At 46.3% G+C, this 23,277-nt stretch overlaps 1 protein-coding gene across 1 annotated transcript; it reads right to left on the reverse strand.

The window, feature by feature from the left end:
* Positions 1 to 519: 519 nt before the first annotated feature.
* Positions 520 to 22,894, reverse strand: LOC307207911 (uncharacterized protein). Its single transcript, XM_079962225.1, has 8 exons — positions 22,789 to 22,894; positions 20,449 to 20,540; positions 18,129 to 18,312; positions 8,466 to 8,609; positions 7,317 to 7,450; positions 5,181 to 5,389; positions 3,271 to 3,377; positions 520 to 874 (listed from the first exon to the last, which is right to left on the reverse strand). The coding sequence occupies exons 1-8, from the start codon at positions 22,809 to 22,811 to the stop codon at positions 772 to 774; spliced, it is 996 nt and encodes a 331-aa protein (XP_079818351.1). The 5' UTR covers positions 22,812 to 22,894; the 3' UTR covers positions 520 to 771.
* Positions 22,895 to 23,277: the final 383 nt, after the last annotated feature.

The following is a 23,277-nucleotide window of genomic DNA, read 5'->3' on the forward strand; positions in this document are numbered from 1 at the left end:
ATGGAGACAGGATGTTTGTGTTACTGTGTTCTGTGAAGTGGGACTATTGTCCTTTGTTCATTCTCTTTGCTGCCTGATGCTAGAGAGAGAGGGAGACATGTTGCAGTGCTCCTTGTGTGTTTATATGTAAATAAAGTAGATTAGCCAAAATGCTGAGTTGCTGAGGTCTGTTATGCAAGCTGCGAAGACTCTGCGGATCCCTAAGTGTGCCGGTATCAGTTGGCATCGGTTGCTGTGATGTTCGAGCAGAAGAAAGCTTTTGAAGCTCCCAAACGATCGGCCAGGAGGGAGAGAACATGCCAGTTGGGCATGTGTCTCTGCCAGGGTCCTACTCGAGTGTAGGACAAGCTCCTAACAACTATGTAACACCTCTCCAAATTAAACAATTGAAGCATAGGATTGTAGAGTTTGAAGGTACTCCCAAGACATCTAGTTCTGAAGCAAAGCTTCAGCTACTTTCAGGCAAAGGACAAACTAAATATATTCTGGGATACACAGAACTAAGACTTAAAACATCAGCATCCTGTCATTGTCTCCTGCTTATTATTGATATAGGGGCATCAATGGGCATGGGCATTTTGCAGCCTAGCAAGGAGTGCCTGCCCCAAGAAGCTTACAATCTAAAATTTGACACTGGTGACACAATCAAAAGAGGGGGGAAGAGCAGGAAGAAGTCAGGCATGTAGTTTAGTAACACATTGCGTGTCAATTGTATACTGAAAACCAAACAAGGAAGTCCAGAAATTGCTGCTGTTGTGTGTTGTTGTTTTTTTATCTGCTCCAAGGCGACTCAGAAAGTTCCAGATAATCAGGAGCCGTTTTGATGACAGTGACACCTCCACCTGGATGACAGGTTTGCGTGTTTCCAAAACGTCTGCAAGAGAGGAGAGGGGCTGTTAATGGAGCGGAGACTGTTGATGCAAAGGCAAGGGGTGGGGAACATTTTTCTACCTGAGGGCCACATTCCAGTCTTCGTGACATGCTGGGGGCCACATAGGTGAGGCCACAGGCAGAAGTAGTGGAGCAACTAATGTAAATGCCACCTTTGTGTAGCAGGCTGGTTTCCACACTTACTCACTTGCTATCCTCATTCCAGGTGAGCAAGAGTTCAAGAATACGTTTCAGCCAGGCAAAAACACTTGAGTTGAGCCAGGCCCTCCAAGGTCATGTGCCATGGGGGGTGGGGGGATATAACCCCCCCCCCCAGCCATCTCACCACAACCTTTCCCACCAGGTGGCTCCCACCTCCCAAGTCCAGGCTGGGGCTCGGAGGGCCTTCCTGATGCAAAGTGAGCTCTGCAAGTTTCTCCACTCCTGCTTCTGAAGGCACAGCATTGATCAAGGAAGCCATGGGGGAGGCGGCTTCCTTTCTTCCAAAAACCTGTTCCTCCCTCCCCATGCAAGCAGACAGAGACGCAAGTTACTATATTAATAATAATACTGAGGAGTTGATGGAAGCGTCTGCCTTAATACGTGTGCCATAAGAAGACCCTGTTTCGTTATTCGTTCTGCTTGTATTGCACGTTCCTGCCCTTTGGGAAATCAGAGGCTGCCTCACAAGACTGAGAGAAATTACAGCTTAAGCCAAGTAATGAACTAGCAGCAACTAAAGGAAATTGTGCATAAAAGTCAAAATAAGAGGCCCCCAGCAGCAGCCAAAGGTACCCCTCCCTCCAGACTGTGGAATCTGGAACAGATTCAGTCTTCCACTCTGAGGTGAGAAGGATGCCCCCCACCCACCTACACGCCTCCTCCTCCTCCTCCTCCTCCTTTTTCATGGGCTGTATTTATTTACGGGGGACGCAGGTGGCGCTGTGGGTTAAAGCCTCAGCGCCTAGGGCTTGCCGATCGAAAGGTCGGCGGTTCGAATCCCTGCGGCGGGGTGCGCTCCCGCTGCTCGGTCCCAGCGCCTGCACACCTAGCAGTTCGAAAGCACCTCCGGGTGCAAGTAGATAAATAGGGACCGCTTACCAGCGGGAAGGTAAACGGTGTTTCCGTGTGCGGCTCTGGCTCGCCAGAGCAGCGATGTCACGCTGACCACGTGACCCGGAAGTGTCTCCGGACAGCGCTGGCCCCTGGCCTCTTAAGTGAGATGGGCGCACAACCCCAGAGTCTGTCAAGACTGGCCCGTACGGGCAGGGGTACCTTTACTTTACCTTTTTATTTATTTACGGGCTCCACAAGAGGCTCGAATCCTTTTGACTAGAAGCCTTATAAAATAAATTACTACTGCGGGACTTGACATCTTTTCGCAGGGCCTGCAAGACAGAGCTGTTCCGCCTGGCCTTCGGTTCAGACTCAGTCTGACCCTTATGTTGCCCTCCCCTTATGGTTTTGATGAGGCTGCATTTTAAATTGCATTTTAACCTGTATTTTAAATTGTTCTTTTCCCCCTGTTATGTTTTTACTGTAATTTTACTGTTGTTACCCGCCCTGAGCCTGGCTCTGGCCGGGAAGGGTGGGCTATAAATAAAATTTGTTATTAAAATTTATTATTATTATTACTACTAATGCTATAAAAAGGTAAAGGTACCCCTGCCCGTACGGGCCAGTCGTGACCGACTCTGGGGTTGCGTGCTCATCTTGCTTAAGAGGCCGGGAGCCAGCGCTGTCTGAAGACACTTCCGGGTCACGTGGCCAGCGTGACGAAGCTGCTCTGGCGAGCCAGCACCAGCGCAGCGCACGGAAACGCCGTTTACCTTCCCACTATAAAGCGGGACCTATTTATCTACTTGCACTTAAGGGTACTTTCGAACTGCTAGGTGGGCAGGAGCTGGAACCGAATGGCGGGAGCTCACACCGCCGCGGGGATTCGAACTGCCGACCATACCGTGCCTTTTTATCCTGATAGGGACTCGATGTCTGTGTTGTTAACGAAAGTGCATATGTCTGTTCGTGCATAAATCAATATATTAAATCTATTAAGTGTGTACATGTGTGTGTGTGTTCAGTTAAATATATTATGCATATCAAATATTATTTAATTTAATGATAAATAATATCATTTACTTGCGTATATTAAATAATATTAACTACACTGCATATTTACAATATGGAAATGTAATTCTGTGTGTGGCCCCAGGCTCTGTGTTGAAGTACTCTTGCAGCCCACTTGGACTGAGAGGTTGGACCGCCCTGGCTAAGAACTTGGGGGGCTCCTCTCACCACCCCCCACCCTCAAGGTGGCGCCATGCAAGGTCTCAAGAGTTGTATTGCTGGGCCAGGAAACTCCCATAAGAGCAGCTTCACTGAAAGGGGATGGTAGCTTACCTCCATCCATTTAGCTCCACGTCAAACGCTTCCACAGTGGTTACGTGGACAGTGCCGTCATAACCCCCGATGGCTAAGAGGTAACCATTGGCAGCAACCAGGCTCACCTTCGTTGTTAAAAGTAAATGGAGAATTCTCAGTTTTGCCACCACACACATAAATTTTCATGCAATGACTGTGGAAGGCCTGCAGCTGAGTGGTGGAACAACTGCTTTGTGTGCAGAACATTCCAGGTTCAACATATGGAATCTCCAGACAGGGTTGAAGAAAGACTCCTGTCTAGAACTCTAGTAAGCCGTTGTGTAGATAGTCAGGGTATTATTACTATTACTACTAAAGGTAAAGGGACTCCTGACCATTAAGTCCAGTCATGACCGACTCTGGAGTTGCGGCGCTCATCTCGCTTTATTGGCCGAGGGAGCCGGCATACAACTTCCGGGTCACGGGGCCAGCAGGACTAAGCCGCTTCTGGCGAACCAGAGCAGCACATGGAAACACAATTTTCCTTCCCGCTGGAGCAGTACCTATTTATCTACTTGCACTCTGACGTGCTTTTGAACTGCTAGGTTGGCAGGAGCAGGGACTAAGCAATGGGAGCTCACCCCATCGTGGGGATTCGAACTGCTGACCTTCTGATTGGCAAGCCCTAGGCTCAGTGGTCTGACCCACAGCGCCACCTGCGTCCCACTATTACTATTAAAGGTGAAGGTAAAGGTACCCCTGCCCGTACGGGCCAGTCTTGACAGACTCTGGGGTTGTGCGCCCATCTCACTTAAGAGGCCAGGGGCCAGCGCTGTCCAGAGACACTTCCGGGTCACGTGGCCAGCGTGACATCGCTGCTCTGGCGAGCCAGAGCCGCACACGGAAACGCCGTTTACCTTCCCGCTGGTAAGCGGTCCCTATTTATCTACTTGCACCCGGAGGTGCTTTCGAACTGCTAGGTTGGCAGGCGCTGGGACCGAGCAGCGGGAGCGCACCCCGCCGCAGGGATTCGAACCGCCGACCTTTCGATCGGCAAATCCTAGGCGCTGAGGCTTTAACCCACAGCGCCACCTACGTCCCTATTTACTATTACTATTTATTAAATTTGAATACCACCCTATACCCACAGGTGGTTCACAAGATAAAATCACAATATAAAAACACAAAACACGCAATCAAAATAAAAACCCAATAACCCCCTCCCAACACATTTTAAAAGGGTGTCACTCAGCCAAAGGCCTGGTTAAAAAAGAACGTTTTTCCCTGGTGCCTAAAGGTGCAAAACGAAGGCACCAGATGAAACTCCCTGGGGTAGACAATGCCTATTTAGATGGACCAGTGGCCTCACTGGGTATAAGGCAGATTCCTGTCATTTTAAGGGGAAGTGCCATAGCTCAGTGGTAGAGCAACAGAAGATCCTGGGTGCAGTCCCCAGCATCTCCATGCAGGGCTGAGAAGGACCTCTGTCTGAAATCCTGAAGGGCCCCTGCCAGTCATTGTAGACAATATTGAGCCAAATGGACCAAGGCTCTGGCTCTGAGGAATGTTCCCATCTTCCTAACATTCTGTCATGGGTTGATCTAGTCATGAAACCAAGAGGCCAGATAAAAAAAAAAATAAAGCAGAGCTGCAAGTATCGTTTCAAACAACAGACTGATCTACACCTATCTACAATATAAATATAAATCCTATACATATCTATTGAGTTCAGTGGGACTTGCTTACAGGTAGGTGAACACTGGGATGGCAGCCTAAATAGATTGAAGGTTTAGGCCACTATCCTAAACACACTCATTTGGGAGTAAACCGCTCCATCCCTTATGCACCCAGTAGATCGCTATGGCCTGCTGGAGAATTTCTCCTACAAGTTCGGAAGGCGCTGAAAGAAGTTTAGTCGTTACTGTTATGAGTTCCCACAGCACTGATACCTTGCTCCTTCTTGACTTCATGGGAGTGACAGCAGACCATTCATTGGCAAGAGGATCAAATCGCTCAACACTGCACAGCTCAGTGAGGTCATCTCTCCCGCCAACCACATAGATATTGCCTTGAAAGGTAACACAACCCAGGTTCTCTCGACAGGTCTTCAGGGGAGGGCAGGGAGTCCATCTGTCTTCCAGGGGGTTGTAGCGCTCCACTGGAGGAGGTAATAAAATTGAGACACAGGGTACATTCAGGAATGGGAACTATTGCATTAGTTCCCCTGTTTGCTCATGCTCCTTCGGCAGCCCAGTCCCTGTTGTGTAATGGAACTGTGGCTTTTTGACTGGTGTGCCGGCATGCCATACTAAATATCATTCACAGTTTTGGGCATGGTCACTGGCAGAGGAAGAGGAGTGCAGGGAGAGCGCACCACCCCCAGCGGTGCGATCCCGGTGGGGTGCCATTGCGGCTGCCCCATGCCTGCGCTGGGCACCACGCCCCCAGGACGCATGTCACACCCCTGCGGGTGGCGCGCCCCACCCCCAGGACGCGCGCTCCGCCCTGCCTGCTCTCCACCCCCTGCCCCCGTTACTGGAGCATGAAGTTCCGCCACTGGGCATGGTATGACACAACAACAAAAATCACTAGATAGCATTGCTACTCCCATTCCCTTTCCACATTTGTGCTTCTGTTCTCCCATGGTTCCCCCATGAAAACAACAGGAAATAACTGTTGTCACTTCACTCCCAAATATTTTCCAGGTTAAGGAAGATGCATTTGGGGGGTGGGGCGCTTCCACTAGGCTCCACTAGATTTCTGGAAGTGGATTTTATACCCCCCCAAAAAAAAAATAATGTGAAAATTAATAGCTAGGGAAATGTCAGGTAAACGGGGGGGGGGGGGGGACTACCATGTGAATGCAGCCATGTCTAGATCAGAACTTTCCTAACTTTTTCATATTGGTGACACACTGTTTAGACAGGCATCATTTTGCAATACAGTAATTCACTTTTACTAGCAAACTGGAGGTTAAACTAACCCCTTTCCGGGAGGAGAGCAGGGAGCATTTGCACGGCACAGCTATACACTACAGCTGACACACTAACGTGTCATGACACACCGTTTGGAAAGCTCTGGTGCAGATATTCAAAGCTTCACATTTGCTCCAGTGTGCATGTGGTGCTCTCTCAGGACTGGATATCGCCACTGACTTCAGCACTGGGGGCCAGTTAGGGATGAGAGAGAAATTAGACTCAGCTTACATTTGAACGCAAACCTATCTAATCCACACTTTCTGAAACAATAGGCAAACACAGCTCTTCTTTGAAATTTGCACTTCTTTGGATTTTGCAGTGCCATTCTCCAGCCAAGCAGTGGTGTACCAAAATGCTTATAGTGGTACAAAGTGTGCTTCAAAAGGATGCATATTTTTATGACAATAACATACAAAAATGTGTTTGGGGAAACCACTTTGCAAGAATGTGTATATTAGGCAAAATCACACACAAAAAATGTGTACATGCGGAGAAACTCAAACTTAAAATGCTGGTGAATTTTCATCTTTAAAAATAAAAATCACACACTCACATGGAAATGCAGAGAACTGAATTAAGATTGGTGAAATGAGAACCTGAGAGAAACCAAAGTTGGCATATTTGCCAATTTGTACGCAACCAGTAGCAACAGCCACAGAGATCTAGTTTACACTTGCTGATTCATGCTGGAGAAAAACAAATACAATTCCTTCTCACTGAGCTTCATGTTAATGCACGTGTTACTTTAAACCACATGAGGGCACTGTTTGTCTATCAGTCTAGCCAGCACTTGGTTGCAATGTCTCCGTCTAAGTGAATTCTGCCCCTAAAAGCTGAGCCAGTTGGTTTTTTCTCTCTCCCAACATGTTGAGACAAGATGTCTATTTCTCTCTTTCACCTCTACTCATCCTGTAAATAGTTCTTGCCCAGATGAACCTGTTTCTGCATGAATAAAGCCTTTGAACTCCAGAAACTGTAAGTGATCATTCCAATCTAATTCATCCAAGCTGCAATCTTTCCTAACAGTTGGAGGGTGGTTTTTTTTTTGGGGGGGGTGCATTTCCTCTTCAGACTCAGATCATGTCTACAACCAGAGTTTCTTGTTACCTGAATGTAATGTAGAGTATCCATCAGATCCTCCAACAGCATACAAGTAGCCATCCAGTACTGCCAAGCCTAGGCCCCTCCGGCAACGATTCATAGGTGCCATCTTGCACCACCTGTTGAGCAGTGGATCATATCTAGAGACAAATATACAATTGTGAGAATGCTTAGAGACGGTTAAACCAGTGTTTACTTCACTGGACGGAGGGTGTCAAGGGGCACAAAGGATGCAATGGAAAGAATAAGATGGATGCAAACAGAATATAATTTTTTGGTATTGACTTATGCAAAGAAAGTACCTGTATATTTAAGAGAGTTAATATTCTAGATGACTGTTGCCACTAGACTTGGTTATGCCAAATACTGGAGATGGTCCAACATTCATGTTAACTGGGAAGCAGAGTTACCTGGGTTGCATAAAGTACCGGTATGTCAAAGGTTACTGAGTATTAACAAAGGTCCACAGAAGCAAAATTTGAGAGTTTGGAAACTTCCTGTAGCAGCCCCAAATCTGTGGGATTCCTTCCACACAGAGGTGCATCTGGCATTTTGTTGTATAGCTTTTGTCATATGTTGAAGATGACAAAGCCTTCTTTGACATTGTGTGTGTGTGTGTGTGTGTGTGTGTGTGTGTACCCACCCTATTACACATTTGAACTAATTTTAATATTGTATTTTTACACTGTTGTAACCTTATCTGGGGCTTTATGGTGAATTAAGAAATAATTAACAACCACCACATAACAAAATAATAATGGTGCATTTCTAGACAACAGAGGAGCTTTTTAAAGTTTCTAGTGCACTAAAGCTCCTTTATAATATGGTTGTTGTTTTTTTAATGGTGTTAAATACATACTTACTAAACGTACATACAGCTATATAGATCACCAAACTGGCTATATGAAATTAATCAATAAAGAAAAGAGACCATTAAATAATTATTTGTATCAAATGTTCATAGTGTTCCATTTAATTAAGCGTTTATTTTTAGGACTGATTCAGTATAAGTCCCACTGGAAAATCTCTATTCGAAAGGCAGGGTGGACACTGGTTTATCTTTTTAATGAAAACCAAATAAATGAACAAATGTACAAGAACAATCATCATCTTGCCATCATCACACCCAAAGGCCATCCACTGGATGCAGCTTACCTCTCAGTGGTGTTGACGCATAGGAGCCCATCGTAGCCACCGACACAGTACAAGTAGCCTCCTAGCTCAGCCACGGCCGCATCCTGCTTGGGTTCACGAAGCGGCGCCACATCCCGCCTCCACTCGTTGATTTCAGGATCGTACCTTCAGCAGCACAGGAAGGAAGATGAAACAGAGTTGCAGTGTTGTTGTTCTTTATTTTACATTCTTTATTGAAAAATAAAAAGTACAAAATTACAAGTGCACAGAGATAAGATAAGACACAAAAAAAGAAGAAACAAGAAACAGTACCCGTGAAGACATATGTGGTGCTGTATTGCTCAAACTGATGAAATTCTTTCAACGGCATCTCAAGTATTGATGTATTTAGAACCGAGTGCTACCCATCTTTGCAGAGATGCTACGTAAGAGTATTCCAAGGATGCCCAATTTGGACAGTTATTATCGTTTGCAGATCTCCAGAACTGTGTACTTGACAGTAAATAGGCATGATGATATAGTTCTAAATCTGGGATCCCAAATCCTCCTTCCTTTATTTTCTACATGGATATTCTCGGGGTTAGAAAAGGCATTTTCTAAACAAAGATTTGATTCTTTGAAAATATTTGCTAGGAATATATGGTTTGGAACAGAGTTAGAAGCTGCTAAGGCAGACCATGAAGGCCCACTGGGAGCAGGAGGGCAGAAGGCAGGGATGCCCACAGAAGGTGGAGCTAATGACAACCACAGCCAATGAGGAACAGAGCCACCCACCTCTCGTTTTGTTTCTAAAATATACTCGGAGTTGAGTGTTGATTTCATGCTCTTTATTTCGGCTCATGGTAAACAGTGAGTGCTTTCCCCAAAAACCTCTGGCTATATATACATTATGTACACAATGGGCCCCGCGTGATTGGCTGATTCAACTTCCCTCCTGGAGCCTGATTGGACTGCTCCTGCAGGCCAATCCAGTTGCTGATTCACTTCCTCTTGGAGCCTGATTGGGCCACTCCTGCAGGCCAATCAGGTTGCTGCCTTTAGGATCCTACCGGCCTATTGTTCTAGGACCCAAGCTTAGTACAGTAGAACCTAGACTTACTACTGCCCCTACTCGTGAACAATTCGACTTGCAACCGCAGCAAACCCGGAAGTAAATACCGGGTTTGCCGCGATTCACGCATGCGCAAAAGCGACTTCTGCCATTTGCACTTGCACAGAAGCGGCTTCTGCCATCTGCACATGAGCAGAATAGCACTGCCGCCGAATGCGCATGCGTAGAACAGTGCTTCTACCAGCGACCCAGATTGACTCACAAATGGACCTTCAGAACGGATTCCGTATGTGAGTGGAGGTTCCACCATACATAACAGTTTCCATAGGAGTTCTACACAAGAAATACTGAAGCTAAAAGAGGAATAAGGGCGGTAGCCCACTGGACTGGCTATAAGTAAGGAGGTGGGCTGGCTATGGGCAAAGTGTGCTTGGTGAGGCTGGGTCTCGCTCATCCAGATGAAGACCACTCACCCATGCCATGTAAGGATGTTCCAATGCAATGCTAAGGCTAAGCAAGTGCCTCCATATAGCCAAGAACCTGACTTAGCAACCAGAGATAGCAACAATTTTTTTTAACCCAGCTATCCTTCTGTCTTACATCATTGGACCCTGAGCTAGCCTTGCAGTAAAGCAATCTCTTTTGGGAGACAGGCAGCCTGCTGAAACCAACCGCAGGCTGCAAATACGGCATGACGCATTACTGGCACCCCCCCTGCCCACTCAATTAAGCATATATTTAGCTGTGGGATTCCAGCCCTCCCTTACTGGCAAGACTTGCAAAATGAGCCAGAGGCACTGAGTTTGCCTTTAGCGAGAAATATCACATAGTAAATAGGTTGTCAAAGCTATCAATCAGAGGAAGCAGTAATCACGTGGGTGGCTAAAGAGGCGCAGGGGAGGCCAAGGACGGCCTGTTTTGAAAAAACATTCATTCCACTGATGAGATGGATGCTGCTGGCAAAACTCTGTTGCAACAAGGGAAAGGGAAAGGGTCCATATATTATTTCTCACCTGTTTCCTTGACATCTCTATGCATATGTTTGCATGCATGTGTACTGGACAGAAAAAACATGTGCTCCCTTCTCTTGAGATTTTCCATTTTAAAGCCACTTGAGAAGATCTGGCACCATTGGGGCAGGATTTGGGGGCAGAAATCTAGGACCCAGCTCAGGAGTAGGAGGGCTTCCAAAAGCAGCAGGACTGATTTGCCATGTTCTAAGGAAATGAAGTGACGCGGGTGGTGCTGTGGGTTAAACCACAGAGACTAGGACTTGCCGATCAGAAGGTCGGCAGTTCGAATCCCCGCAACGAGGTGAGCACCCATTGCTCGGTCCCTGCTCCTGCCCACCTAGCAGTTTGAAAACACGTCAAAGTGCAGGTAGATAAATAGGTACAGCTCCGGCGGGAAGGTAAATGGCGTTTCCGTGCGCTGCTCTGGTTCGCCAGATGCGGCTTAGTCATGCTGGCCACATGACCCGGAAGCTCTACGCCGGCTCCCTCGGCCAATAAAGCAAAATGAGCGCCACAACCCCAGAGTCGGTCACGACTGGACCTAATGGTCAGGGGTCCCTTTACCTGTAAGGAAGTGAAGTAGTTTGAAGGGGGAGCAGCAGTGGAGACTTGGGCCATTAGGCCCAGATGAGGAACAAATGGGGAACTGCCCCACCAGCCTGAGCCTGCCCTCAGCTGCCTGCCTGCCTCCTTCCTTACAACTGGTCCAAGGGGTGGCAACTTGCTGTCAGCTCCTTTGTCTTAGTGTTGCCCCTTGCAGAGCTCAGCAGGAAAGAGGACACAATTAGATGGAGTTGGCTTCACCTCTCATTGGCTCTAGCACCACCTGCAGTTGGGCTCTCTGCCTTCAGCCCTACTAGTCCCAGGGGTAGCCAGCCACCACTCTCCAAAATAGGGCTATGAGGTTGTTTGCTAGGACTGTGGGTGCTTTCATCATATTTATGCCAGGGTGTCATCATCTGCAGTTCCTTCCAGTCCATCTTTGAGGCTTTGCCTTTTTAAAGGCCCTTTGGGTCTTCCAAACACTTGAAAGATCCCCTCTTCCCACATGTCCCTACCCAGACCTTGCGATCCTCTTTGGCGGCCCTTTTCCAGGTCCCCCCAGCCAAGGGAGGTATGGCTAGTGGTTTCCAGAGGGGGGGGTTGGTGTTGGCTTTTCAGTTATGGAATGCTCTCCCTACAGAGACTCCCTTTCACGACCCTGTAGTCCAGCCTTTCTCAACCTGTGAGTCCCCAGATGTTGTTGAACTACAACTCCCATCACCCCTAGCCAGCAAGGCCAGAGCTCAGGGATGATGGGAGTTGTAGTCCAACAACATCTGGGGACCCACAGGCTGAGAACTGCTGCTAGTCCTTTTGGATCCAAGTAAAGATATTTTCATTTTCTTACACAACACTTTCATCACCACCACAATCAATTTATTAATTTCCGTTACACAATCGTCGCAAGCTGATTGAAAATAAAAACAGCAAAAGCAATTTAAAACATGCAACAACAACAAAAGGTGCACATGTTTAGGACCATTTAAAGGTAAAGGTAAAGGGACCCTTGACCATTAGGTCCAGTCGCAGATGACTCTGGGGTTGCGGCGCTCATCTCACTTTACAGGCCAAGGGAACTGGCGTACAGCTTCCAGGTCATGTGGCCAGCAGAGTGCACGGAAATGCCGTTTACCTTCCCGCTGGAATGGTACCTATCTATCTACTTGCACTTTGATGTGCTTTCGAACTGCTAGGTTGGCAGGAGCAGGGACCGAGAAATGGGAGCCCACCCCCTCACGGGGATTCAAACTGCTGACCTTCTGATCAGCAAGCCCTAGGTTCTGTGGTTTAGACCACAGCACCACCCGTGTCCCTTTAAGACTGTTTAGTCTGGATTAAATAATGAAAGACATAACACTAGAATAGCCTGCTGAACCAGGCCACTGGCCCATCTAGTCCAGCATCCTTGTCTCACATTGGCCAACAAGGTGCTTGTGGGAAACCTGCAGACAGAACCTAAGCACAACACACTTTCTGCTTCTGTGATTTCCAGCAACTGGTATTCAGAAGCACTCCTGTCTCTGACTGCGAAGGCAGAGCAGAGCCATCATGGCCAGCAGCCACCAACAGCTTTCTGCTCCAGGACAGGAAGGTGTTCCCTGTGGTATGATGGAAACTAACAATTCATACTACAGTGGTACCTTGGGTTAAGAACTTAATTCGTTCTGGAGGTCCATTCTTAACCTGAAACTGTTCTTAACCTGAAGCACCACTTTAGCTAATGGTGCCTCCTGCTGCCACCGGAGCACAATTTCTGTTCTCATCCTGAAGCAAAGTTCTTAACCTGAAGCACTATTTCTGGGTTAGCGGAGTCTGTAACCTGAAGCGTATGTAACCTGAAGCGTCTTAACCTGAGGTACCACTGTAATTTTTTTTAAAAAAAACATTTCTTTGTTAAACAGGCCGTCCAAAAACAGAAAATATAATGGCAGTGGTTTATGAGGAGCAGGTCCTAGGAAATAAGGTCAGTCACGGTGCATGAAATCAGGTGATAAATAGCTCAGGAGCAAGAGGGAAGTGATGGGCTCATTCTGAATCAGCTGGAGAGGGGAGAAAGATGTCAGCAGAGAAGGATACTCAGCTTGGCCTCATTTCTATAAATGAGAGATTGGAGTCTAATAGGGTTCATTAAACAGATATTTTTGTTCTTAAGCACCCAGCCACAGAAGCTCAGCTTTTCCACCCTGGGGGGCACTGCCCAGTTACCCACCCTATGTTCCAAGCAAGCAGGAAACTGGTTTTTGATGTTGTCACAAGGGACTAGTCACATTCCTTGGGAGTTTTCCTGTGGCAAATGAGCACCCTTCAGAATCAGTCATCTTTAAAAAGAAAGGCAGGTGAAGAAGTTCTCACTTGGCCCCTCCTTTTGGCATGGTCGGGGGGGGGGGGGAGGCGTTCCAGTGAGGCTGAAAGTGAGTGAGTCCCCAGGGTTACCCAAAAGGAACAGAAATCAGAAGTGACTAAGGAGGAAATTGGAGAGATGGGGAGAAATGGGCTGAACTCATGAGATGCAGCAGTTAAAAACTTACCAAAAACAAATACAGCTTTTATGGAGGGAGCACCAAAATACTCATTCGCCCCTGCAGACGCCTGAGACACTTGTCACTAGAACCATAGCAGGTCACTTTACCCTCCCCCAGAGTATTTCCAGCTATTTTGTGGGGGTTTAAAGACATGATTTAGGATGCGGACTGAATTAAATTCAGTTTTCATTTAAAGGCTGTATCCCATTCAGTCCTACTCGGGAGTTGAACCGCTGAAATTAAAGGATCTAAGCTTATTGTTTCCATCATTTTCAGGGGGTGCACTCTGAGTAGGACTAGTATTGACCAATCCCTAATTTGCAAAACAATATGCAAATGTCATAAAATCTTCCAGCATTGGTATCTCAGTGCTTCCTCCAAGTCAGCATAGTGTAGATGCAATCTGGTGTAGTGGTTACAGTGTTGGACTAGGACCTAGGAGGCTAGGCTTCAAATCTCCACTCAGCCTATGAAGCTCACCAAGTGACCTTGGGGCTGTTGAACTCTCTCCATCTAACCTACCTCACAGGATTGTTGTGAGGACAAAATGGAGAGGAAAGGGGACCATGCATGCCTCCTTGAGATCCTTGGGCGGGGGGAGGGGGAATACAAATGTAAGACATAATTAAATAAAAAAATAAATTACAGCAATTTCCCCCAGTTTACCCTCAAAATAAGCTGAAAATTAGGCTACGTTGGCCTAGGATTACCCAGAAAGTTTCTTTCTCAACAGACAGGGATTATGAACTCTGGTCTAAGTTCAACACTCTGTTCAGTTTTTTGTGTTGTTATTTTTTTTAATAAGAAAAAGATTACACCAAAGTTGCTGCATTGCTAATGGTGCAACCATCTGGACCCTTCATGAAGGTAGATATTTATGGCCAAGCCACCCTCCTTTCTGGAAAGTCAGTCCTATTTGTTCCTCCTGCTTAGGGTCATAGCTATTTTACAGTCCTTCAACGACTACTTTAGTCTCTTCTCATGTTTCTGATTGAGTAGCCCTGGCTGGATGGTTCTGATCTGCCAAATTCTGAGAACTCAGCACTTGCACTAAGGATGTGATTGGTGTATCTTTCAGATTATTGTTAAACCATCGTGGACTTGAAGGGAGCCTTAAAGGATGGAGATCCAGAGGCTGGAGGCCCAATTGTGACCCTCCAGGCCTCTCTCTGTCCAGCCCTCTGTCTCCTCCCCAGGCTACAGCCATCACCAGCCTTGCCTTGTACCCTCTTAAGTGGTTTTGCCTGGCTGGAATGTGTCCTTGAACTCAAATGATGCTTCTTTCTTGCCTGCATGGAGGGTAGAATTCACTCCAATGAGAGGCTGTGGTGGCCACTTACCTGGTTGGGTTTTAAAACAGGATTAGATAAATTAATGGAGGATAATGAAATCAATGGCCACTAACTAACCCTGAGAGCTATGCTCTTCCTCGTCTGTTGGAAGCAGCATGTTCCTGAACTCCAGTTGCCAGAAATCACAAGGAAGGAAAATGCTATTGCCCTCAGATCCTACTTTGCAGACTTCCCATCAGGCAAGGCAAGGCAAGGCAAGGAAGTCACCTCAGGACTTCCGGGTTAGCGCCATTGGCGAATGGTGGAGTTCCTCCGATCGGAGGAACGGGCTCCGTGGAAACTGGGTCTTCCCACCGTGGCGAAGGTGGGGACCCGCTAGAAATCCCAGGCGGAGAAGCCTGGGAATGTGGGGTTCGGCAGAGCACCAAGAGCGCCTCCCCCACTCGCGGGGAAACCCCTTTTTGGGGGCTCCGGAGCGGAGTGGGGTGAGCAGCACAGTGCTGCAAACTGACTGCTACTTTCACGGAGGGAAGCCGCACAGCCATCGCCGGAGAGCGCTGACTTTTTCCTGATGACAATTGGACTCTAAAACCCGTGAGTAAAAACGGAAGATTTGACTAAGAAACTTATGAAATTCACGAATTAGGCAACGAAGCGGGAAGGTCTAAACAGGAAGTCCGCCTTCCGCTTTTTGTAAACAGACTGAAGTAAAGATTTTGCAAGCTAAATAGCCTGGAAAATTGATCCAAAGATTGAAATTTCCTGCATTTATAACCAACAAAAACCCCTTGACAGCAGGAGAAAAGGTGGGGGGGACTTTGACCGTTTAATCCTGCAGAGAAAGAGTAAAGGAATATAAGTTTCTGTCGTCCCAAACCTGGGGACGGGGTGTCAGGACAGAAATGGTTGGAGATCTCCATTGATTGAAAACGGAACACTTTTGACAGATAGTTAAAAAAGAGAAACAAATGAACTTCAACGCTGCTTTCTGCATCTTTGTATTTTAAGGAAACAAAGTATTTGAAAATCGAAAGTAAATTTCCCTTTGTTGGATACTTTTTAAAGATGGACGTTAGAAACTGTGTCCCCTAGAGGGAGCTTGTCAGTTTGTTGCTGCAGTTCACAGGGAAACGTTATAGTTGTGAGAATTAGACCGTGGGACCAGCTATTTGACCTTGAACAGAAATGTGCAGGGAGGAAGTTCTAAGTCTGCCCTAGGCAAAACAATTGCTATGCTGCAGCATTGCATGAGAAAATGAACTTGATGAATGAAAAGTTGGACTTTATGACTGCGGTTGCCAGTAAATATGAGCTAACAGGAAACAAAGACAAAGAAATTCTACAACAACTAACGCAGGAAACTGGCTTGATAAGGCAAGTCCAAGGGCAGATGAAGATGGAAGAGGTCGCGATTGCACCTCAAAAGATACAAAGGGAAAGATCCAAAGTCCTGCATGACCAAAAGCCGCAACATTGGAAGATTGAATTTGGAGTGTGTCTGGAAGTGCCTGGAGTCAAGGAAGCTCTTAGCTCTGGTGGGACTGTGAAACAAGTTGATAGCTACTTTTGGAATAACTACTTTTTGGATTACAAAATTAAAATAGGGGAGGGGGATTCTGGGGAATGGGCTAACTTGATGAAAGAAAATAAAGATTACTACTGTTTGGAATTCCCCGGAGACCCTCTCCTCAAGGAGAGAGGGAAGAAACTACGAAAGAAACGAACAAGGGACAGGGAAGGGTGCAAGTATAAACAGGAACAAGAAAATCTGCAGAGGGGGCGTAGAAGAGACCTGAGAGCCTCGGACATTAGAACACCAGATTGATGGACAGGATGTAATGGTTAGAATGGACTGACATAACCCGAAACCAGGAAGAAGGGACGTTGGATTTAATTAGAAGAGAATTTCTTTTTATATATTTTCTTTTTGGAATTAGTGTGATACTAATGAAATATCAGAATATGTTGGAAAGGAATTAATTGGCTTTAGTAGAAAGGTTTGAAGGAGGTATGCATAAATATGGTTTAAATTTTGAAATTTTATGGTTCTTAAGGTAAGACAAGGTTAAAGAAATCAACGGTAAATTGAATAACAGAATATAGTAAAAGTTGGAAAGGATATGTTGAGTTAACGGGGGGGAAAAGAGAGACAGATTGTTAAGACAAATTATTTAAATAAAAATTGTGAAGTATGGGAAGAATTTGCTGAAATAATGAATTAAGATGGAATACAAAAAGGGAGGTGTGAGGAGGTCCAAGAAATAAGTAAATGAAAGGATGTAATTTGGATTTGTATTTATTTTTTTGTTATTCTTTTTTCTGTTTTTTGTTGTTTTGTTGTTGTATTTCTGTTTTTTCTTGTATTTTTTTCTTTTTGAAATTTTGAATAAATATCATTTAAAAAAAAAAAAAGGAAGTCACCTCAGGTGGCAGATCTGGCCTCTGAGAAGCATACCACTTGCCATGACTGCCTCCTGTGTGGTCGCCCACTTACATTCATCACCTGCTTCTCTCTGGCCCTTTATACCATCATCACCACTTTTGGCATGCGGGGAGCAGGGGAGGGGGGCTGCTGCCAAGGAGGAAGTGAGGGAGTGCTGCAGGAAAGGAGGTAGGGGGCTGCAAAAGAGGAGGAGGTGAAGGCATTTTCTGTTTCGCCCCAGGCAGCAAGATGTCCCTGCTCCCCATTTCATGCATCTAGTAGTCAGTCACTGTGAAAACAGCAGGATGAACTGAGTGGGGCTTTGGCCTGATCCAGCAGGGCTCTAGGCTGCATAGGACAATATAGTAGTTCTGGGGGAATGGACATAAAAGAAAAATGCCAAGCAGGCCCCAAAGCCATCTTGCCCTTCTTAAAAGGTAAAGGTAAAGGGACCCCTGACCATTAGGTCCAGTCACGGACGACTCTGGGGTTGTGGCGCTCATCTCGCTTTATTGGCCGAGGGAGCCGGCGTACAGCTTCTGGGTCATGTGGCCAGCATGACTAAGCTGCTTCTGGCGAGCCAGAGCAGTGCACGGAAACGCCGTTTACCTTCCCACTGGAGCGGTACCTATTTATCTACTTGCACTTTGACGTGCTTTCGAACTTCTTATTTCTACACAAATGGAAGGGATAACCACATGCAGAGCCACCACAAAAACTGCAAATCCTGGTCAACGGAAGTTTCCTCTTCAGTTAGCTCCTTTCCATCACATTTCCGGTTTGCCCCACCATCACCAGCCCCACAAAAGTCTAAAACAACCCAATCACACGGCAGAATTACCTCTCAACACTGCTGAGGCACACCATGCCATCATGGCCTCCCACTGCGTAGATGGAGCCATTGAGGGGAGCCACTCCAACTCCAGTCCGATGCCTTGAGACGGAGCCCAGAACCTTCCACTCGTGCTCCAGGGGGTTGTAACACTCCACACCACTGACATTGCCCTTAGGGCTCAACCCCCCAACTATGAGATGAGAGAAGAAGGGTGGAAGGAGATTAGATCAAAGAACTGAAATCTTAAGTTTGGGTAGTCAAAGGTCAGAAGGAAGGGATGGCATCTGTCTCATGAGTGCCATTTCCATCATCCTAAAGCAGAGTGGGTGAGGAGCAAAGGTGGGTTGGCTCCAGTTGACTCTTCTGGGGAACCAGCAACCAATAGGCTTACCCCCCATGAATTTGTCCTTTTAAAGCAGCAATTTAAAGCCATTCTGTAAAGTGTGGTGTCAGGAGGAGAATTTCCCCTGATGATATAAGTAATGTTACAGTTCTGTGTAGGGGAGGTGATCTTTCAAGTATACTGGAAGCCTGACTCCAGAACTAGAGATAAATTTGTGCTTGGTTTATTCCCCCTCCTATTTCTGTCAAGCAATTATTTAAAAACTTTTGCCTTCCCACCGCTAAAGAGCTTTTGGAGGAAACAGATGCATGGCTGAAAGCGCTCTGCCAACTGTAAAGCAGCAATAGATTTCCTCATTAAATGACTCTATTTCCAGAGACCGGTGTGAACTTTTCTCCCTCGTTGACTGACAGCCTGTCAGCCTGCAAAGCACAATCTTTCCCCGGTAACCAAGGGGTCTCTGTGCTGAAGTCATTAACCAGAGCTGATGTTGGGGGTGGATTTTTAACTGGGTTGGGGAGGGATCCATTAATCAGCTCTTCACAATTTTAATGAGGAGGGTCATGATCCTCTACCACCCTATACGCAAAATTGTGGGCCATTCTAGAGCTTTATTGACAGGAAAGGAATCAGCATTAAAAACAATCCTTTGAGAGCTCCCCTAAATAGACTTTCTGACAAAATGCCCATTATGTGAATCTTATCAGCTATAAAGGTAGTGGTGTTACGTACAACAGGCCCAGAAGGCTATACATATTGCTTTTATATTTTATATTTATTATCATTATTATTATTAAGTTTATTACCCACCCTTCACCAACAGCCCCCAGAGCAGGGTCCTCACTAGGGGTGGGAGAGAAATCTGTTTCAGTTCACAATTAAAGGTGAATCCACCATGAGGAAGTTGTGGGGATTAAATGAAGAGGGTAAGAACCATGTTTGCCACCTTCAGCTCCTTGTGTGGGAGAGGTGGGGTATAAATGCAATAAACAAATAAATGAAACAAAATAAATAAATATAATGAAGGTTCCTACATTCGAGTCCAATACATGGATTTAAGGCAGGACCAGATCCTGGCATTTCGCAACTGCAAGCTCTGACTTTTAACTGGCATCTGCAGATGGGCATGGATGAGTCAAGCCTTCTCTGTTATTTTCCACCCATCGCCACCTGTTTCCAGAGGAACACAACCTCTTCTTCACTTTACAGAGTTAGCAGGCATGGGTCACAAGATCTTAAGAAAACTTCAATGTGATGAAAACATCTCTTCCAGTAAGTACGAGTATAGGCAATTTACAAGTGGGTTTTAAAGCTTGCTGCCTGTCTACTATACTATTTTTATAAAGCTACATATAACTTCGGTAAGACAAGAACTGTTCTCCTTACAAAACAACATGCCCCACCCCTGCCTCACATAAATTTCTTAATAAAATATAAAAAGTAAGAGTGGTCAGCCTCTGGCACCAGATTGGTGAGATTGGTCTTCTTCATTCCAATTTGATGACACTAACGATGAATAAGTAATGGAAGGGAAGAGGGTGGCAGGCAGATAGGGAGGGAGAGAGGGAGGTGGGAAGGAATGTGGCAGAGAGTGAACAGGATTTGCTCCCCAAAATAGACATTCCTTGCATGGAACACAGAAGGGCCAGAGCTCAGCGGAAGAACATTTGTTTGCATGCAGAAGGCTCCAGGGTCAATCCTCAGCCTCTCCAGGGCTGAGAGAACAATGCTGTCTGAAATCCTGGACAGCTGATATCAGTGTTGGCACATTGACCTAGATGGACCAGTGGTCTGGCACTGCATAAGTCAGCTCCTAGCTGCCAGGCTTGAGAATGATACTAGTGTTCTGCCTCAGTGCCTGAAAGGAGCCAGATGACTTACCTGAGTTTCATTTCTGCCCCTGCCCCCACTGGATCCAATGCCAGAGAGAAAATGATGGATGTTTCCAATGGGATGCTAGAAAGGACGCCGTGTTATACTTACTAGCATAAACAAGTTCCAGGGGACGTCCTCGGTTGGACACTGCACATTTGGTTCTCCAGCTAAAGGGCTTCCTCTTCGGTTCAACCCGTTCCCTGGAACAAACCAAGACCTCCCTGTTATTATTCTACCCTCAGGAACATCTCAGCTCCCAAAAGCAAACATGCAAGCTGCCATTCTATCCCAGAGAAGTTTGGAGATGTTGACTTTGAGAGTATCAGCCTTCGCAAAGGGAATGCCACGTGAGAGCTCGAGTCATTCCGAGAAGGCTTTTAAAAAAAGTTAATGGCTTGATCTATCCTGACTCCAAATAGGAAGCAGGGGTATTTTAGAAGCATCTAGCTAGAGCATGTCCTTGATTCAGGGCACATCTGGACAATATGCTTATTGAGCATCCTAGGAGCCAACTCCTAGGGGCTAAGGTCATTTCAGGTGGCCATCCCACCACCAAAGATAATGGGCATTCAAATGGTGTGTGTGCACCACATCTTGTGATCATTATGCAAGGTGGGGCTTACCTGCCTTCTCCCCAATATTTTGTTCAAGTTGGCACTCCTGTGGAGCATCCATCCTGACTGGTTTTGCAGTGGGGGGGTTAGGTTGTGCTGTCTCCACCCACTTCCGCATCTGGCCCTGCTCACCACCAGTTTAAGGCTCTAGGAAGGTTGTCCTCAAGGAAATTGGGCCCTCAGGCTTGAAAAAGGTATCCTGCACTCCCCAAGAGCTACTGCCAATCAGAGGAGACAATTACTGGGGAGATTGACATATAGCATGACCTGACCTATGTTGCAGAGATGAGAGCATGGGCACACTAATGCACTTCTACTTTTTTCATTCAGCGTGCAGAGCAGTGGCCATAATGTTGAGGGCAGGTGTGGAGAACCTGGGCCTTCCAGATGTTACTGAATGGCAATTCCCACAATCCCTGCCCATTGGCCATGATTGCTAGGGCTAATGGGCGTTGTAGTGTGGCAATATCAAGAGAGCCAAAGATTTGCCACACCTGCCTTAGAGCTTGTGCATTGCTCTCTCAGCTTACCCCTCACAGGTTTAGGGAGGCAGGATACAAATTTAATGAATGAACTATTAAAAACTAAGGACTCCTCCAGATGGCATATTTATTGAACGTTCACCATGATTTGCATGCATTTTTTTTTAAAAAAAGCAAAGGTTAGATGGCATCTGGGCTTTATTGAGCATTTGATCTGATTTGTTTGTGAGGAGGTCATAGGTTGATGAGCATTCATTTTGATTTGCTTCCATGTTGTTTATGTAGCTTCCCATTAGTCACACATTCATTCTGCACTTTTTGATGCACAAAAGGTCCATTGTCGTCTTTTAAGTGGATTTGTTGTGCTATGGTTACAAAGTGCTTTAATGCACTTCAGTTGTGCAAACCTCAATTTCCTGGTATGCACTTGAATCCTCACACAAAATATATTGACATAACTTGAGGTTCCCTTAGGCCCAGATCCAGGCCCAATTTCACTAGGTATCCATGTCCAGCTCATACTCCCACAATGCTGCTCCCCCACTCATCTTTCAGATCCAACAGCTTCCAGTCGTTGCACACATCTGTCTCAGCTTCTTCCCTCAGTCCCTATACACTATGATCATCATGCTACTTCCATCTCCACTAGAAGAGCCAGTGCAGTGTAGCAGTTAGAGAGCTGGTCTAAAACCTGGGAGACCAGGATTCAAATCCCCACCCACCAGGTGACCTTTGGCCAAGTCACCACCTCTCAGTCTAAACTACCTCACAGGGTTGTTGCGGGGATAAAATGAGGAGGTGAAGAACTGTGTACACCATCCTGAGCTCCTTGGAAGAAAAGTGGGGTATAAATGGGAATAAAGAATAAAAATGGCCCACAGCTCTGAGGGAATCACATATCCAGTTCTTTGGATTTTTAACACACATTCCATGCTAGTGTCTCCTCTGCTCTCCAACAGGGAGGAAAACACACCCAATTATTATTATTATTAATAATAATAATAATAGATAAAAGGTAAAGGACCCCTGGACGGTTAAGTCCAGTCGAATTCGACTGTGGGGTGTGGCACTCATCTCTCCTTTCAGGCCGACGTAGCCAGCCTTCTGGCACACGGAGGACTGTGACGAGTGCTAGAGTGAATGGAAACACCATCTACCTTCCCGCCACAGCAGTACCTATTTATCTACTCACGCTGGTATGCTTTTGAACTGCTAGGTTGGCAGAGCTGGGACAGAACAACAGGAGCTCACCACTGTTGAGCAGATTTGAACTGCTGACCTTGCAATCAGCAAGCCCAAGATAATAATAATAATAATAATAATAATAATAATAATAATAGGTAATAACCTACCCTCTTTCTTCATAGATGCCCATCCTCACACTCTGTTGATGCTACTTGTCCAACAAAGAGAGGGAGCCGTGTGTCTAATTTAGAGGCAAGGCGGCAGGCTTATATGCAAACTCAGAAGCCAAAAATAGGAATGCCTGGCATAGCTCCAAGCTAGAGGCCAACGATCCATGCGTCTCTGTGAAATTCCACTCAAGCCATTGTTCCCATCCCTAGCCATGAGCCTCACTCAGCATAACAAGACACCTGATATCCAGCCAGAGCTATCTATTCCAGCTCAGGACTTGGTGGCCAGTCTGGAAGTGACGGCCAAGATCATCTGTTTATTTCCTGATTACCTCCAAATCCCAAATAGAACTCAAGTTGGCAAACAAACGCACAGGGTTCCCAAACCAGCTTTCCATCCAGGCACTGATCAGACAGTGGAGGGTGATCCATTAGGGGAAATGGGGCACTGCCCCACCAACCTCAGTCTGCTCTCTGCCAGCCCCC

The sequence above is a fragment of the Podarcis cretensis genome (genome assembly GCF_951804945.1).
Source record: "Podarcis cretensis genome assembly, chromosome: Z".
NCBI classification, from domain to species: domain Eukaryota; kingdom Metazoa; phylum Chordata; class Lepidosauria; order Squamata; family Lacertidae; genus Podarcis; species Podarcis cretensis.

Bases quoted from the DNA above. Each gene is read 5' to 3' on its own strand.
- LOC307207911 (XM_079962225.1), bottom strand. From the start codon at position 22,811: ATGGGCATCTATGAAGAAAGAGG. The intron at 20,541-22,788 runs GTAGGTTATTAC...GGTTTGTTCCAG, and splicing joins GGCATCTATGAAGAAAGAGG to GGAACGGGTTGAACCGAAGA. The intron at 3,378-5,180 runs GTATCAGTGCTG...TTAACAACGAAG, and splicing joins TGAAGTCAAGAAGGAGCAAG to GTGAGCCTGGTTGCTGCCAA.